Source organism: Xenia sp. Carnegie-2017, unplaced genomic scaffold, assembly GCF_021976095.1.
Source record: "Xenia sp. Carnegie-2017 unplaced genomic scaffold, XeniaSp_v1 HiC_scaffold_22, whole genome shotgun sequence".
In the NCBI taxonomy this organism is placed as follows: domain Eukaryota; kingdom Metazoa; phylum Cnidaria; class Anthozoa; order Malacalcyonacea; family Xeniidae; genus Xenia; species Xenia sp. Carnegie-2017.
The window spans coordinates 15,720,272-15,738,971 of record NW_025813485.1 but is presented as its reverse complement, the minus strand read 5'-3'; the positions used below and the strand labels follow the sequence as shown (position 1 = coordinate 15,738,971).

Sequence of the window (18,700 nt, the reverse complement as noted above, 5' to 3'; positions counted from 1 at the left end):
TGGTCTCACCAATGGTGTCACGCGTGGACAATTGTTTGACACGAATGTTTCGTGATTTCATGAAGAAGTGCACGATAAAGTTAAGTCAACAGTGTTTGTCTGTCTGGAATCATTGTTCAATAGCTTCAGTCAATATTTTATTGAAGAAATGGCTTTGAATAAACTTGGCATTGATGCAATAGATGTTGCGAACAAAAGAGTTTTAATTAGGTTTGCAAAAATATGTACAATGACTTGTCATTGAATAATGAGATCGTTAAAAGCTCGATATTAAATAATTTGCAAAAATTTGCTGTAATTATTTTGTTATTATTTTATAAAGGACATTCTTACTTTTCGTAATTTTTGATAATATAAACTGGTCCTCACCGAAGATTGTGTTTTTGATTGGAGAAGAGAAACTGTTTGCAAATATTTACAAATGAGTTGATACAAGCTAAAAACTATCTAATGGTTGATTTTATATTATTTAAGAGTTGATTTTAATGTTCCATTGAATGGAAAAGAAATTACCAATAACCAGAGGTGCGTATCAATGCAAAATGTTAATAAGGCTTGCACAATTTTGAACATTACAAAATAATTATTTATAGAATTGTTGCTGCCTTACCAACTATTAAACACTGTTTGAACAACAATGCCAATAATATTGTTTTGATGAGTCATCTCGGACGACCTGATGGTATGATTAACCAGAAGTATTCTCTTTCTCCTGTTGCTGAAGAGTTAAAGAAATTATTAGGAAAGTAAGTGAATGTATAGCAAATTTTTGTTGTTGAGTTAAATAATGAGCTCACATGGAAATTCTTTCAAATCACAATAATGTTATGAATTCAACTACACTTTAGAGATATACAATTTCTCCCTGACTGTGTTGGTAATGATGTAGAAACTGCATGTGCTAAACCAGCCAAAGGTATAATGTCAAAAATCTTAGGTACAACTGTAAAAGATGGCAGCTCTTCTGACTCTTGAACAAATTTATGGTATTCAGGGACAGTTATACTTCTTGAGAACTTGCGTTTTCATATTGAAGAAGAAGGAAAAGGTGTTGACAAAGATGGCAAGAAGGTGAAATTGTCTAGTAATTGTTTTATCGTGCTACATCAATTTTTGAAAGTTCTTACACATTTTAATTTCTAAACTGTTCTTATTTATTACTACAGTTAAATGTTCATTTTAGGTAATATTTCGAAACAATGTTTTATTAATTATTCTAAACAAAAATTAAAATTCAATTATCTGAAGCGAAAGTTTTCATTTACTGTCAATACATGTTTTACACATTTAAATTATTGCAACTGCAACATAAAGAAAGACAAAGCTGTTTGTAAGCAATAGTATATTTTTTGTGTCTCAGAGCATAAATATATGCATTGGCAATAGAGTTGATACCAATCAACTCCAAAATCACTAATTTTATTTGACAATTTGGTTCCTTCACTTGTGTCATTACAATCAGTAAAACGACGTAAGGGAGAAAACAAAATGTTAGAACTGCACCAATTATAGCAAATGTTTTTATGGTTTTTGCTTCATTTATGACACGATGAAACAATGTTGACTTCTTTTTTGATTTCTGTGTATTTTCTTTAAAAGCTTGCGACATACGCTGTTTTTGTAATTTGACGATTTTTAACATTTTGTAATTGAGAAAGGCTATGATGCAGATTGTGATTAGGTAAATAACTATCGTGATCCAAATCAGGATGTTAGGCTGATTGTCATCTTCACTTTCTCCATCATATATAAACAAAATGACCAACAGAATTAAAGCTGTCGACCAAATGCCACAAAGAACGAACGAAACTCTCTTCTTTGTGACAATAAATTCGTACTTTAAAGGTTTTAATACGTAAAAAAATCTATCGATTGTTATAAAAAGTAAAATGGTAACAGAGAGAAATACCGAAGTATAAATACTGTTGTGATTTATTCTGAAAAAGATCTTTCCATGATTTTCTTCATTCCAAAGATGAAAAGTGTAATTTTGAGGAAGCGTAGTGCTAACGTGACGAGTAGATCTGCTATCGCAAGATGGATTATCAATAAACAACTGGCATCTCTCTTTCTCGTCATACAAATGTTATAAATAATAACAGCCAGGTTTCCCAATACTCCCAGTAAAAGCAGAATAAAACTTGTTAGCAAAAAAATTGCTAATGTAGTTTTCAAATTGCAACTATAATTGTTCATCATCTTTTTTCCTCCGTTTTGTGATCTTGTCGTCTTTAGAAATTTTTCTTAAAAACTAAAATGTGAAAACATCTGTTGGTGTTTGAAAGTCACAATATATATTCTTGCTTTTGTTGAAGTTTATTTTTGTGATGTCATTATTGTTGAAGATTTGAAGAACAAACATTATAAACCATTCTAATTTCAAAACTTTTTGTATATTTTTATCAGATAAAAGCAAGTGAAGAAAATGTGAAAAAATTTCGGGAAAGTTTGTCAAAATTGGGTGACATTTACATAAACGATGCATTTGGGACAGCTCATCGAGCACACAGGTGATATTTATTCACTTTAAAATAAATTCTAATGGGTTGAAAATGTTGCAGTTTGAAAGTGAATTATTGAATTGTTTTGACGTACGAGTAAGATTTATATAAAGTTTATATCTTGTTTGTTTTGAAATTCAATATTCCCAGCTCAATGGTTGGAGTTAATTTGCCTTTGAAAGCTGCTGGTTTTCTGTTAAAGAAAGAATTGGTGTATTTTGCAAAAGCTTTAGATTCTCCAGTTCGACCTCTTCTGGCCATATTAGGAGGGTAAGTAACATTTGTCTTGCAAGATAAGATATATGCAAAAGCTTTAGATTCTCCAGTTCGACCTCTTCTGGCCATATTAGGTGGGTAAGTAACATTTGTCTTGCAAGATAAGATATATGAGTCGATGAACATTAATGACACATTTACGTACATGGATATAGCGAAGTGACGTCATCCAAGATAGATGTAGCCAAAGTGTTGGATTTTTGTGTTTTTGTATCATATTCAAGAACAACAAAAAATGAAGCGCGTTGCAGATCTCTCGACATTTGTGAAATACTACAAATGATTTCAATGAAAACAACTTTTATTGTGTAGAGCTAAAGTCAAAGATAAAATACAATTGATTGAAAATATGTTGGATAAAGTAAATGTGATGATAATCGCGGGAGGAATGGCTTTTACATTTGCCAAAGTTCTTTATAATATGAAGGTAAAATAAAATGACAATTGTATTGAATGGAAGAGAAGATAATTCAGTATATTTTGATTTGTGTATTGCGCTGAACATTAAACTCTAGTTAGCTATGAAAGTGTTTTTTTTTGTAACCTAGTCATAGAATTGATTTTTTTCAAAATCATTTTGTATAGATTGGAGACTCTTTATTTGATGAAGAAGGTTCAAAAATTGTTGAAAAAATATCTTCTAAAGCCAAAGTGAATGGCGTTGAGCTGCATTTCCCAGTTGATTTCAAAATAGGAAGTAAGTTTTCTAATGATGCTGAAGTTGGAAAGACAACGTTAGAAGATGGTATTCCAAATGGTTGGATGGGACTTGACATTGGTGAAAAAACTATTGAAAAATTCACGAAAGAAGTCATCCCAAAATGTCACACAATTGTCTGGAATGGTCCTCCAGGAGTTTTTGAGTTTGATAATTTCTCCCATGGTACCAAGGCTGTAATGGCTGCCGTAGTTGAAGCAACGAAGAATGGATCTACCACCATTATTGGTAAGTAATATTTAAAACCATTCTGACTTCTGTTCTGTTCTGTTCTGATGATTTTCATGTTTTCAAAGACGAAAATGGATTATCATTAAAGCAACAGCTGGGAACTTTAATTCCGTTTATAAGAGATAAAGTGCTTTTTTTTTGAAAAAATTCAGACATAATTAACGATCGAATATGAGTAAAACGAAACGTTTTTAGCTACAGCTAATGCTGTTATTCTCACTTAAAGTAAACAAAGGAATCGCAACTTTCAATCTCTCGCCATTTCTATGCCACTGAAACAATGAAATTTCTTCTTAAGGTGGCGGTGACACAGCAACTTGTGCTGCCAAATACAAAACTGAGGACCTAGTTAGTCACGTGAGCACAGGAGGTGGAGCAAGTTTAGAGTTGCTCGAAGGTAGGGTGTTATAGTGTTATCATCGTTATACCGAGGGGGGGGAGGGAGACGATCAATCTAGTTACATGATGTTTTATATTTCCAGGAAAAACATTACCCGGTGTTGCAGCATTATCTGAAGCTTGAATTACAGCAAAAAATGACGATTAACGATCATAGTAATTTAGAAAATAGTTATTGTGTAATGTACTGAAGTACTGTATGTATTTGTGAAACAAAATATATCTTTTTTTCCGATATGATTCTAGTTCTCAATTTATTTAAAAAAAAGTAAAAATATCTATTTAATGGTACTTGTAACCAAACTACATGATATACATTCCATCCATCTTATACTGATAACTGTAAAAATTGCCTTTAATCAATGTCTATCCTTAGAACGAACATTTAGTCAATATTATATTATGTTTTTGGTCATGTGATTAAAGTAAGCCAATTGAAATACAGTATAAGCAACAGTTCTTACTTACTTATTTGATCACAAAATAAAATAGCATAGGTTAGCAAACACACTGACGTAAAGAACAATAAAGTTGAGGCATGTTTACTGTAGCATATTTCTCATTTAAATCATGGTAATCAGTAATGGATTATGTAAAATTCCATGTTCACCTATTTACTAACAAAATGTTCCCCTATGTACTAACAAAAACAATGTAGAAATGATGTATTCAGTATTTACACAGCTATAAAGCGTATATGCTATTCTAATATAAATTAATTAAATTAATTAAATGTAATTACATTACTGAAAGAAAGGTGCATTTACAATTAATAACTCCAAGTTTATTTAGCTGGTTTTGGAGCTGTTTCCTTGAATAACTCATTAAATACAGACTGCCTTTTTCTCTCGTTTACTTCTTTATCTCTCAAAACATCGCTTCGTGCAATGCTGTCCTTATTCGCGTTCATTGTTTGCAAATAACTTGCACTTTCTTGAGTAAATTTATTGTCCATCTTATTGGTAATTTCGGCTCTTAACAACGCGTTTTCATTTAGTGTTTGCGTCATGTTGATTTCTAAAGCATTGATACGTGATTTTAAAAACAAATTTTCTTTTTGTAATTGTTCTATTTTGTGTGAGTTGGGACATGAACATCTTGTTTCTTCTTCATTGTAACATTGAGATGTTTTTTTTGTTTTGTGATTAAATTTCAAGTAATACATTTCATCTAATTGTAACGAGTTATCACGACTCGTCTCAATGGAAGAAAATCCCGATGACAAGGATTCATTGTCGCCCATCATGATAAACACTCCACTAAAATTTTAAAAAGAAACAAAACAAACTTAAAAATTATATTGTCGGCACTTTTGTCATTAAGCCAAAAACTGGGTCATTCGTCGATAGAAGATTTTAACTCTTTTTATCAGGATACAGTCTGTATACAACAATCTTCACTTATTATAAGACTGACTACTGCTTTGAAAGTACGAGTACTTTTATAGATTTTCCTGTGTTGTAGACAGAAGACACCTTATTTTTATTGCTCTCTGAATATCTATACTAAAATAACAATTTTGTTTTCTTGTAATATGTTCTTTGACATTTGGTATCTTCTTTATGTAGGTTATGTGAGACGTTTCATCATTATCTTATCTTACTGCAGAAATTTCAAATCAGATTTATACCTTGGCATATTGATAACTATTGGTCGTTTACAAATCTGAAATCTAACAAACCGCTAGATTACTTATGGTCTCGTGACATTTAAAACATGCGCAAGACCCTGGGTACCACGGTATATGTTTGTTGGTTTGTTGTGATACCTTGAAAATGAAAATGTTTCTCAGAAACTCAACTATCACGCAATGTAAATTCAAGGATTTTTACTTCTCACAAAAATCAAGAATGCTGCTATTTTCGATATATTGGATTTTCTCGATTTTTGAGCATTCAAATCATTAAAACATACTAAAGTTAACTAAAACCAGAAAAAAATAAAGCCAAATATTCAAGGTAAGAATAATTACGACTTCCGCGAGCACACAGCAAGAAAATCTTGTTATTTCAACAGAAGTTAACTATAACGCAACTAAAGACCTTACTTCAACCTAAAACTGCAAAATTCCGTCTAATTTTGATAAAATTGAGCTAAAATTTCGACTCAAATGATGAAACGTATTGCGTATGTTATGAACTCAATAATCTTTCCTACGAAGGTAAGATTTTACACTTATAGATTTTACAACTACTGACACTAGTAGCTGTAATGTTGACACTACAATGCAATTGTTTGTAAATCATTCCCTTATTTGCACATGAAGTAAAAGAAAAAAGAGAAATTATATTTTCGCTTTGTCAACAATTTTGAAACCAAAACTTACAATGGTTAACCGCTATGTTGTCACAATTTACGGAATAATTGCTACATTGAATAAGAGATTTTGATATAATTCATAAATTCAGTGCACTTCAATCCATTGTCTAAAAATATATTCCACCAAGAGAAATGAAAAAATACTTACATAGCCTATATTGATATCATTAATGTCTTCTCTGCCTTTTTAAAGATGATGCAATGGCATGACAAAAATATTTTTTGTGGGGGTGGGGGTAGATGATGTCGATCACCGAAATGCATTCCACCAAACATTATAGCACGACTGAATCAAAAGTTTGGACGATTGGCGTAATTAATGTTTATCGTAAAGAATTCAAAAGATTACGTTTTAAGAGTAGAAACTATTAACAATATTCAATTTTATTGTAAGATATTTTCCACTTCCCGACCTTTCATTAGCACAATTTTCAAACTTTTATATTTTTCTTTTCATTCTTCAACACATGTGTGACAATACGAAAAATTTACTGACTTCATACATCATACTGTAGTGCAGTTTTTTCTCGTTTTGTTGATTTTGTAATAAAAGTTCGTGTAAAAACGTAGTTAACTTGAAATATTACGAGAAAATGTTACTACAGAAAAATAAAATAAAGGCACACCCATTCACTTAATAATCTTTTCCATAATTAAATACACTCTTATCTACCGAACTCTTACTTCCCTCAGCTTAAAATTCCCCCTCCATCTTAACCCCTATCCTTTAAGCATTTGCATCTACTAATAATTCATGAATAGTATGGTACAAGCCCGACTTCTTAGGCCCCGTTTACACTATACAGGATTGCTATAGTAGCAGGTTGAATATTCTTTATATTAAAAGGCAGTGAAATTGTTCAACGTCAGAAACACAATCAAATAGACTAAATCTATCAACTTAGTAAGGTTTTACTCCGTACAGTTACCCCTTTAAAGCAAATGAAGATGTCGTGATGAGCGAATGACTGACGTTTCGACAACAACAAAAACAGTCCTTCTCAGGACTATACCAACCTGGACGATCTACATCTACAAACATGTAACGATACTCAAGCGTTCAAACCATTTACCTTAATCATTACGTTGTGCAAATATTTTTATGTTAACAGACCGTGAAAACAATAGATTGAAGTCTAAGGAAATGAACAATATATTTACAGAGCGGGATTAATTAAATCTACTGACTACGCTACTGTTTATCACCCCTCCCCTTGCCTCAAACTGTCACACCCACAGTGAAATACATTAACATGTCCAACAAGAACAAAACTTACATAAAAAATAGTCTATTTTAATCTATACATGAGTATTTACAATTATACATTTATGGTACAAGATGACAACAAATCATACTCACTCGCCACAAGTGAACATTTGTTATAAAATGGTCACACAAGACTAAACATATTTTAGCAATGCAACAACGTTGGATAAAGCACAAGAATTAAGCAGAGAATATAACATAAAAAAACATTGTACTTCAAATGAAACTCTAGCTTAGTATTTGAATATTATTTCGTTGTTTCCATGACAAAAACAGGGATATTCTTTTGAATTACATGACTTAAAGTTGAAATCAAAGGATTTTTCAAGCTTGTCCTCGGGCAACACAATTTCTTTATCTATTGCAAAATGCTCTAACATATCTTTCTTGATATTAAGATGTGAATTAATTTTATCGTCATTGACCACAACATCGTTAAATGATTGATCATTGTATGAATTTTCTTTCTTTGAATTCTTATATAGCATTACGAAACATATAACACAACAGCCTGAAGAAAGAACGACTACAATCCCAACAACAACATACGTGATAACACTAACTGTCTCAACTTTGCTTCGAATCTGATTCCCAGTTATTTGGTGTGTTCGTTCTTCATTTCCAGTTATTTTCTCAAACCTAGATTCATAATTTGGTTTGTTTTCTATAGTTTTTCTCTTCTCGATTAATACATCAACAGTGTTGAATCGAGAGAACATATTGATGTTGGTTTTGAGAAACATCTTTGGTTCATTATGTTTCAAAATAAACATATCAGAGATGATAGCAGTATGTAGGACCATAATTGCAATAAGTAAAAACAGATGATATGGACAAATGATCATTTTGTGTAAAATTCAATGCGAATCAATACGCCAACACTTAAACACGTAGGTATGAGAAAGAAAACTGCAAGGCCAAAACAGACTTCTTGATTAAAATGTAGAGTTCCTTTGCACAAATTTCTTCGTTTAATCCAAACAGATCAAGAAACTATCATTGAGTATGTACTATACACCAAAAGGTTCAAATATTCATTGTACTTTACACCAAAGGGTTGAGTGTTCACTGTACTATACACTAAAGGTTTAAATGTTCACTGTACTATACACCAAAGGTTTAAATGTTCATTGTACTATACACCAAAGGTTCAAATGTTCATTGTACTATATACACCAAAGGTTTAAATGTTCATTGTACTATACACCAAAGGTTTAAATGTTCATTGTACTATATACACCAAAGGTTTAAATGTTCATTGTACTATACACCAAAAGGTTTAAATGTTCATTGTACTATATACACCAAAGGTTTAAATGTTCATTGTACTATACACCAAAAGGTTTAAATGTTCATTGTACTATACACCAAAAGGTTCAAATATTCATTGTACTATACACCAAAGGTTTAAATGTTCATTGTACTATATACACCAAAGGTTTAAATGTTCATTGTACTATACACCAAAAGGTTTAAATGTTCATTGTACTATATACACCAAAGGTTTAAATGTTCATTGTACTATACACCAAAAGGTTTAAATGTTCATTGTACTATACACCAAAAGGTTCAAATATTCATTGTACTATACACCAAAGGGTTGTGTTCACTGTACTATACACCAAAGGTTCAAATGTTCATTGTACTATACACCAAAGGTTTAAATGTTCATTGTACTATACACCAAAGGTTTAAATGTTCATTGTACTTTACACCAAAAGGTTTAAATGTTCATTGTACTATATACACCAAAGGTTTAAATGTTCATTGTACTATACACCAAAAGGTTTAAATGTTCATTGTACTATACACCAAAAGGTTCAAATATTCATTGTACTATACACCAAAAGGTTTAAATGTTCATTGTACTTTACACCAAAAGGTTTAAATATTCATTGTACTATACACCAAAAGGTTCAAATATTCATTGTACTATACGCCAAAGGTTTAAATGTTCATTGTACTTTACACCAAAAGGTTCAAATATTCATTGTACTATACACCAAAGGTTCAAATATTCATTGTACTATACACCAAAAGGTTCAAATATTCATTGTACTATACACCAAAAGGTTCAAATGTTCATTGTACTATACACCAAAGGGTTGTGTTCACTGTACTATACACCAAAGGTTCAAATATTCATTGTACTATACACCAAAGGGTTGTGTTCACTGTACTATACACCAAAGGTTCAAATGTTCATTGTACTATACACCAAAGGTTTAAATGTTCATTGTACTATACACCAAAGGTTTAAATGTTCATTGTACTATACACCAAAGGTTTAAATGTTCATTGTACTATATACACCAAAAGGTTTAAATGTTCATTGTACTATATACACCAAAGGTTTAAATGTTCATTGTACTATACACCAAAAGGTTTAAATGTTCATTGTACTATACACCAAAAGGTTCAAATATTCATTGTACTATACACCAAAGGGTTGTGTTCACTGTACTATACACCAAAGGTTCAAATGTTCATTGTACTATACACCAAAGGTTTAAATGTTCATTGTACTATACACCAAAGGTTTAAATGTTCATTGTACTTTACACCAAAAGGTTTAAATGTTCATTGTACTATATACACCAAAGGTTTAAATGTTCATTGTACTATACACCAAAAGGTTTAAATGTTCATTGTACTATACACCAAAAGGTTCAAATATTCATTGTACTATACACCAAAAGGTTTAAATGTTCATTGTACTACACCAAAAGGTTTAAATATTCATTGTACTATACACCAAAAGGTTCAAATATTCATTGTACTATACCAAAGGTTTAAATGTTCATTGTACTTTACACCAAAAGGTTCAAATATTCATTGTACTATACACCAAAAGGTTCAAATATTCATTGTACTATACACCAAAAGGTTCAAATATTCATTGTACTATACACCAAAAGGTTCAAATGTTCATTGTACTATACACCAAAGGGTTGTGTTCACTGTACTATACACCAAAGGTTCAAATATTCATTGTACTATACACCAAAGGGTTGTGTTCACTGTACTATACACCAAAGGTTCAAATGTTCATTGTACTATACACCAAAGGTTTAAATGTTCATTGTACTATACACCAAAGGTTTAAATGTTCATTGTACTATACACCAAAGGTTTAAATGTTCATTGTACTATATACACCAAAGGTTTAAATGTTCATTGTACTATATACACCAAAGGGTTAAATATTCATTGTACTATACACCAAAGGTTTAAATGTTCATTGTACTATACACCAAAGGGTTAAATGTTCATTGTACTATACACCAAAGCAGGGGTCTCCAAACTAACGAGATTAATCCGGCCCAGAGACACTTAAGAGAGCCAATTTCACCACTCACATTGAGAAAACTGAACAGACTAATTGTGATTTTGTTATGATACTACTCTTGGTTGAAATTTAACCTTTAAATTTTGAATAAATATTTTCTTAACTAATGAAGCTTGTGTAATGTACTTCGTTTTATTAAAATATTCGCTCTTTGACCAGCGGTATACGGTTCGTCGGCCCTCAACATGCTGGATGAAAGTTCATGTGGCCCTCTGGCTGTAAAGTTTGGAGACCCCTGCACCAAAGGTTTAACGCACTGGGAGCCGTGCCTTTTCAAAAGTTCTTACACATCTCGTTTGGTGATTGTTGCCTGTGAGCAACAAAGGCCTCTAGAGGGTTAAATGTTCAAAGTAGGGTTTGAATGTGCATAGTAAAAAGCTCGGATTGTAACTATAAGGTGTACAAAACCCGCTTTAATTTGAGTACATAAGTAGCAAATGTGAAAAGTAAATAACAAAGTTTAATATTGAAAATGCATGGGAGATGGGTTAATAATTTTTTAAAAATAAATTTAATACCTGACTATTTACGTAAGATTTTCCATGTCAATATCGGTTGCCATAAGATTGTTTGTGTCATTTTCGCATCTTTCGACAAATTGGCAGTTTTGTAAAATATATTGAAGATTATAACGATTACTGTCACATCTAAAGAAAAGAGCACTCGTTACTTCTTCTTATAGTTATGTACTAGTCAGCAATTGTAAAGTGTAAGCGTTTTGAATTGTCAAACAGGCTGCAGTATATAAACAAATAACCAGTGCTCGTTTATTATAACGATGATTTGCAGGGCACAGAAAAAGAAGGGGAGGCACAGAGAAGGAAGGGGGTTACAGAGAAGACAAGGGGTTACAGAGAAGGAAGGGGGCACAAGAGAAGGAAGGGGGTACAGAGAAGGGGAGGCACAGAGAAGGAAGGGGGGTACAGAGAAGGAAGGGGAGGGGGCAAGTAGGCAATGCCTCCCCACTTTTTCAACAGACAAGATAATTTTGTGAAAACATATTTTGAATGTTTTCATACTTTTCTGCTCTCCCCTCATTAAATAAGCGCAGTGCTCCCAGATTTGAATACAAACGGCGATATTTTTGTTCAAACAATGATATTCAACCTACAGTTTTCCAAGATCTTTCAAATGTCTGGTGAGGTTCTTCTGTAAGGTCCGTAGTAAAGGCATTATTTCTGTACAACTTTGCTTTAACTTCGCACCATGAGAAGTAAGAAGATGATAACACCACAGCAAATAAAAATGTAAATGTTTTGAATTCTCCATTTGTTTGGCAACAAAATTTAAAACTTTATTTACATATTCGTCACTAAGATTCTGCACGATCAGCAAAACTAAAATACAAATGTTGCATGCCAATTAGTCAAACATGTCTATTAACATATTTATATATATATATATATATATATATATGTTTGAAAATTTGTAATCCAGGCATTTAATACATAAAAGATAAAAGTTTCTCCGGATTTTAAGTGATATATATATATATATTTATTAAACTTTGCCACCAATATACCGCACAATTAGGCAAGGTCATTGAAATAATTCATTGTCCATCCAATGCAGGGCCATGATAATAATAAATATGTCATACAAAGAACAAAAACAACCAAAATAAAAGTCTCAGAAGGTTATGTAGCTCAGAACTAACATAAATTTACTTTGTTATCGTAATATTTTATTTTAAAACATTTGGACCTCCCCGATATTTTCTTTCTATCAATAACCCCCCCCCCTCCCACCAATATAATCGAATAACCGTTAACCAACACCCCCAGTGCAATATTATCACTTTATCAAATCAAAATTTAGTAAATCAAATAATTACTTACTATCATGAGTTGGAATACTCTCGATAACATGAAGTATTAAATCTTCTTCGTTTAATCTTAAACTCAACATTAAAGCTTTCCCAAACTCTCGTCTATTCAATACTTGTCGAATAATATGTGGAGTGACGTCTATTGATAGGTCATATGGATCAAATATCATTTTAACATCAAGTGAATATGTCAACAGACCTTCTGTAGTTGTCGCTGACCAAGCACGACCTGAAAAGATAGTTACAGTCATAATGTATGTAGAATATATTTTAAATCATTTCAACGCTGACTGACAAGAAACAATTGTTTACTGGTAAACTTTATAACTTACCTGTAGGAGAAAAACGAAGACATTTAACCCTTATTTCTGGTCCTATATTTCTAGAGCTCATATCATCTTAGAAAAAAAGAATTTAGAAACATTTTCAAAACACTTAATTAAAAAAAATACTTCTAAGTCAAGTTTACGTTAATCATAACTCAAGAACATTTTAATTTTTAGTGGATGCTTGGTTTAAAACACCACCATACCTTTACGATGAGACTTTACACTTAATTTTTAGTGGATGCTTGGTTTAAAACACCACCATACCTTTACGATGAGACTTTACACTTAATTTTTCACCATCGTTTTCGTCATCAATAAGATCGAGAGGCCCAGCCTCTGTCATTTGCCCACTATTGAGAAACTCCTAGGATTTCGTTTTAAAACAGGATTATATATCGCCAGTCAAACAAAGACAAAGAATTCAAAGAAGATCAACACAAACCTGCATGCCATCAAATGAACGATTCCGAGAAATTTCAAATCTTTTCACCAAAATCTGTAATTAGTTTAGACGACATTTTGATACTAAATCAGTAACATCAAATACAGATGATATTCAAATAGTACATGATATACAACACGGTCATCGCCACAAGCATTAATGACGATAATATTGTTAATATTTTAGCAACAATTTAGGAAACGCAGCAACAAAAGCATTTTTAAAATGGATATCCAATGTAAAAACTACATTAACCTGTTGTTCAATGTTATAAATGCAGACAAACTTTGATTTTCCTCCAGCCAAGATACAACAACCATCAGCAGTATAACAAAGACTGGTAAAACATCTAACAAAAATAAACTAAAGTCATTAATAACGATAAAGATTGTTGAACATGTGTTCGTATTTAACCATACTTGGACATAGATGACGTTTTTGCAGTCATTCTATCTCCATACTTTCTTCCCGCTCCCAAATCATTCTGTCCTTCAATGCAATGCAACTGCATAGCTGTAGATATATGCCAGAAAGTTAACTGACCATCAAGAGTTGCAACAGCAACTTCCTTTCCATCTGGACGAATAGCAAGCGCTACAACTAATAAATTTAACAACGAAAAAAAATGATTAAATGTATAAAATGAAGATATAAAGACAACAACTTAAACATTTATCAAATAAACTAACCATCAGAGTTCAGCAAAAGAGTTTCTCGACTCATTTGACTCGAATATATATTCCATATTTTCACAGTTTTATCCCAAGAACCGGAGAGAAGAACTGTATGGGATGAACTGAAGGCAAGGCAAGAGACTGGAGATTCGTGTCCAGCGATTACCTGAGGGAACCAAGATCTGTTTGTTAAATTTTGCTATCGTAGACGTGACAGGAGAAAAGTGAGCAGCTCAAAATACTCTTTTCCACAATTTATAGCAGTTGGCGTTCCCAAAACGCCTTTGTATAAGTAAAGAAAACATAATACCTCAAGCAATCTTCCTGTCTGCATGGACCAAAGAAATATTTCAAATGTATCCAACGAGCCAGCAGCTACGACTTCACCGCTATGATCCACTGCTAAGCAAGAAAACTGACTTGGTCGTGGTGAGGCAAACGTTCGAAAATTTCGATATCTAAATAAATAATAGAAATATCAAATAACTGGACGAACGTCAAATTTCCTAAAAATTGTCTAAAAATTTTCCAAGACTGTTTTACCTGTTCAGATCAAAGGCCCGTACAGTTCCATCGAGAGAAGAACTGAGTATGACCATATTATTTGAAGTGAAACATACCCCAGTTATAGCAGCAGAATGCTCATGGAATGTTATGAAGCAAAATCCTGATGTTGTATTCCAGATTTTTACCTGCAGAATATTAAACTAGCAATATAGAAAATAACATTCAATAATTAAAATGTTTTTTTCTATTATATATATTTACAACAAAAGTGCTTCAAAGATGGAATTTTCCCTAAGAAGCTCAAAGCAATAAATAAAACTAAAATATTGTCAAGTGCAAATGTTAAATATACCTTTCCATCATCACCACCAGTAACAATATATTGACCATCAGGTGAATAAGCAAGAACATTCATATCGTAAAAATGCCCTTGTTGTTTCAAAATATATGTCTCACTTCGCCATTCCCAAACAAGAAGTTGACCAACAGACGAACATCCAAAAGCTAACCACTCACCACTTGGATTTACAGCGACAGTAGAAACACTTCTTTGAGAAATACTATATCCGTGAAGCATAAACAAGAAAAACAAATCAACAATAACAGGGAGGTTCAGGGAATGGGGTGACTTTCTTTTGCACACATTTTGCTCATTTTTATATTAAAATGAAATAGATATTATCTGAAGAATATTTTTGATCCATTTCAAAACTCATTTACATTTTTCTCTTTTTTTGCTTCATTACCTCAATGTGTGAATTAAATTGAATTCGGGCATTTCATGAAGAGAAAATACTCCAGACGAAAACCCAGCAATCAAAATCTTTGTTTGTTTATGAAAAGCAGCACAACTCAAATCACTGTTGTCTTGATGATAGAAATATCTAATAACAACATTAGCAACAATAGTCACTTGTTTCATCATATTTATTTAAGATCGAGTTTACTTTAATCACGATATAGCTTACTTCATTTCTCGTTTCCACTTTATAGGAATTTCTTCATCTAAAAAATACCCAAACACTGTTTCAAATTACACCATTTGTGTAACAAAAATCTTTAAAGTATTGACGGATAGAATGTTTTATGCATGTAAAATTGAACAGCTATAATTCAATTTTAAGTCTACACTCAATCAACCCAATGCCAACAAGGTAAAGAAAGCAGTTATCGTAAAATAAAAAGCCGATGAGATCTGCCTTTAGAAAGTATTTTCCATAAAATCTTTTCATTTACGAATAAAGTCGTTGGTAATGAAATGTAATATTGTAATCTTTCTACAAATAATGATTGACTTTATTCAAAAAAAGGAAAGATAAAGACACATTACCGTCATTTTATTCATTTATATGAATAATTGACACTATTTAGTGGTGTTGTGGCAACAAAAATGAATTCATTTACCAAATTGATAAACTAAAACTCTTCAACACTACAAGCTATGTTAAATATGAAAACTAACAAATTGTAAAAGTGTTCAAGCGTTTATAGATAAAAATGGTCTGGTATATTATATGCTTATAATAACGAAAACATAAAGTTAAAGAATAAAAGATTAATAAAACCTTTGCATACCATCATCCTCGTCTTCCATAAAATCTTTCTTCAATTTGGTTCTATTCATTTCTAGGGAACAAGACCAAGTGAATACAGCTCCATCTTGACTTATAGTATATATCTATTGCAGTTGTATTAAAGTAAACGCTACTTCCAGAAAGATACCAGATTATACATGACCATCATCTAATGACATTTGCTTATGACCATTTTCACACATTGATGTACATTTTCACAATTTGTGTAACTGTATTAAAGTTTTTGTGATTTAACAAAAAAGGATACATTAAGAGAGTGAAGTTCAAAGAAAGAATTAATGATAACATTTCTATGTCCAGTCAGAGTAGTGGGTACAAATCCAATTACAGGATCAATAGAAAATATTCGAGCTGTCATATCCTTTGAACCCACCACAATAAATCTATGAAAATAGAAATTACTCAACCTCACAAAATACTGAGATACAGAGTAAAACATGTTCACAAATATGAGTTTGAATTAAAACTAATGATAATATTTCATTTGATCAACAGCTTAGCTCTGTCATTTAAATTCTATCAATATATAAAATACTTTAGGGAATGACTCCATTAAGACAATCACCAAAACAATTCTTGAACATGATATTTTTTAGGGAAAAATGGCACTAACTTGGAATCTGACGACCAATCAATACAAATAGTGTTATCATATTGTCCAGTGTAAGTTCTATGTAAAGTAACAGGTGCAAACTCCTTGCAACGACCAGGAGTTATCCATACTTGCATTTTCATACCAATAGTGACAGCGAAAAATCTTGAATATAATAAATTTGCATTAATTACTTGAGTTTATGACCATGTTCAATGTCAAGAAAACTAAAATCACCTTCCATTTGGGCTGAACTTTATGTCATAAACAACAGTCTTGAACGTGAAGTAATGCAATGTAGCAAAACTCTGCAAGCTTGATAAAATACTTTTTCCATCTAATCAAGATATTGGGAAACAAAAATGATCATGATGAGATAACAATGATCAGGATGTGATACGATAATCACGAAGAGATCATAATGATCATGATGAGATAAAAATGACTCCTAACAAAGCAACAAAATGACAACAATAAGAGATATGTCACAATGGGCAAGGATGTAAATCCTGGAGCGGACATGCCCCCCAATTTTTTAGAAAATCAATGATTTAAAAGTGTAAAACATTAGGAAAACTACTTAAACACCTGAGATCCCCTCTCACAATATACTTTATGCACCTAAGATTCCCCCACAATACACCTTATACACCTGAGATTCCCCCACAATACACCTTATACACCTGAGATTCCCTCCCCCAATACACCTTATGCACCTGAGATACCCTCCCCCATGAATAAAATGTATTTATGAATTGATCAATTTTTAACCTTCATCAATTGTGATGAGAAGTTGATCATTGGGAGAAAGTGCCATACATTTTATATTTTTGCCATTTTCAAATGGAAGAGTCGTTGTTTTGTTCCTATTCAAATTAAATTTGACATTTTTTAGTTTTAAATAAATGATATTATGTGAAACATGCACATATACACAAGAGGTGCAATGAACAATTCAATCTACATGGCACCTTTTAAGGTCAAAAATGCTCACTCTGTTACCAACAGGACTTAGAACACGATCACCATTTGAAGAAAATAGTAAATTTCCTTTCGTATAAACAGTACCAATAAGATTAGAGAACTATGTAAAAGTAAAAAAAATAATCATGACAATATCACCATTTATAATTTTATAATTTAACTGAATCTTCTAATGGTAAAAAAATTAAATTTTCATAAATAATTTAACTGTAAACGTTCTCAGCTCACTGATCCGCTAGCTCAGCTTACAGGTTAGTCAGCTCACATTTTATATCATAAAAATAAATTAATATATATTTTATTGTATATTCGAAGTAAGCCTTACCTTATACGAAAATTTCATTTTATGACTTCTGTGAATACAAACTACAACATTTTACACGATCAAGGAAACTGTTAGTAACACATGGTCTTAGAATTTTGGATATCACATTATTTCTATTACATCACGTTTCAGCTATACCTGAGTTTGCTCAGTTTTGCTGGGTACTAAACATTTCATAAACAAATAAACTTCAACCATTGTGGGAATTTCAACCAATCACAACGCAAGAAAGAAAAGCAAATTGAGTTTACCATTAAGCATCATTGAGGATGGACCGGAACTTTATCCTACAAAAATTTGTATTTGACATTGACACACAAAAGAAGTCCTTTATGCTAAATGTTTTCCTATTTTCAAAAAAATA

The 18,700-nt window shown here is 31.8% G+C and overlaps 2 protein-coding genes and 2 long non-coding RNA genes across 7 annotated transcripts; 2 read left to right on the top strand and 2 right to left on the bottom strand.

Annotated features, from left to right (window-relative positions):
- The first annotated feature begins 52 nt into the window (after positions 1-52).
- Positions 53-4,362, top strand: LOC124445642 (phosphoglycerate kinase-like). Its single transcript, XM_046996392.1, has 11 exons — positions 53-210; positions 475-525; positions 594-746; positions 849-916; positions 995-1,071; positions 2,407-2,510; positions 2,652-2,771; positions 3,090-3,204; positions 3,363-3,723; positions 4,025-4,123; positions 4,209-4,362. Exons 1-11 carry the CDS (start codon positions 149-151, stop codon positions 4,247-4,249), a joined length of 1,251 nt encoding a protein of 416 aa, XP_046852348.1. The 5' UTR covers positions 53-148; the 3' UTR covers positions 4,250-4,362.
- On the bottom strand, positions 4,350-6,712 carry LOC124445645. Its single transcript, XR_006948214.1, has 2 exons — positions 6,593-6,712; positions 4,350-5,384 (listed from the first exon to the last, which is right to left on the bottom strand). It is a non-coding gene; the product is annotated as an uncharacterized LOC124445645 (long non-coding RNA).
- LOC124445644 lies at positions 5,857-15,238 on the top strand. Of its 2 annotated transcripts, none has more exons than XR_006948213.1 (2): positions 5,857-6,083; positions 14,415-15,238. It is a non-coding gene; the product is annotated as an uncharacterized LOC124445644 (long non-coding RNA). The 2 variants fall into 2 exon arrangements; XR_006948212.1 differs by lacking the exon at positions 14,415-15,238 and adding an exon at positions 8,197-9,245.
- LOC124445641 (periodic tryptophan protein 2 homolog) lies at positions 7,580-18,459 on the bottom strand. Of its 3 annotated transcripts, none has more exons than XM_046996390.1 (22): positions 18,337-18,459; positions 17,999-18,111; positions 17,799-17,893; positions 17,265-17,364; positions 17,049-17,192; positions 16,683-16,818; positions 16,416-16,518; positions 15,809-15,845; positions 15,587-15,724; positions 15,193-15,400; positions 14,877-15,025; positions 14,644-14,791; positions 14,349-14,499; positions 14,079-14,259; positions 13,915-14,008; positions 13,660-13,713; positions 13,482-13,581; positions 13,221-13,286; positions 12,899-13,117; positions 12,172-12,397; positions 11,579-11,707; positions 7,580-8,350 (listed from the first exon to the last, which is right to left on the bottom strand). In XM_046996390.1, the coding sequence occupies exons 1-21, from the start codon at positions 18,352-18,354 to the stop codon at positions 11,587-11,589; spliced, it is 2,601 nt and encodes an 866-aa protein (XP_046852346.1). In that variant the 5' UTR covers positions 18,355-18,459; the 3' UTR covers positions 7,580-8,350; positions 11,579-11,586. The 3 variants fall into 3 exon arrangements, with proteins under 3 accessions (XP_046852346.1, XP_046852345.1, XP_046852347.1); XM_046996389.1 differs by lacking the exon at positions 7,580-8,350 and adding an exon at positions 11,043-11,389; XM_046996391.1 differs by lacking the exon at positions 7,580-8,350 and having other exon boundaries at positions 11,454-11,707; positions 12,172-12,257.
- Positions 18,460-18,700: the final 241 nt, after the last annotated feature.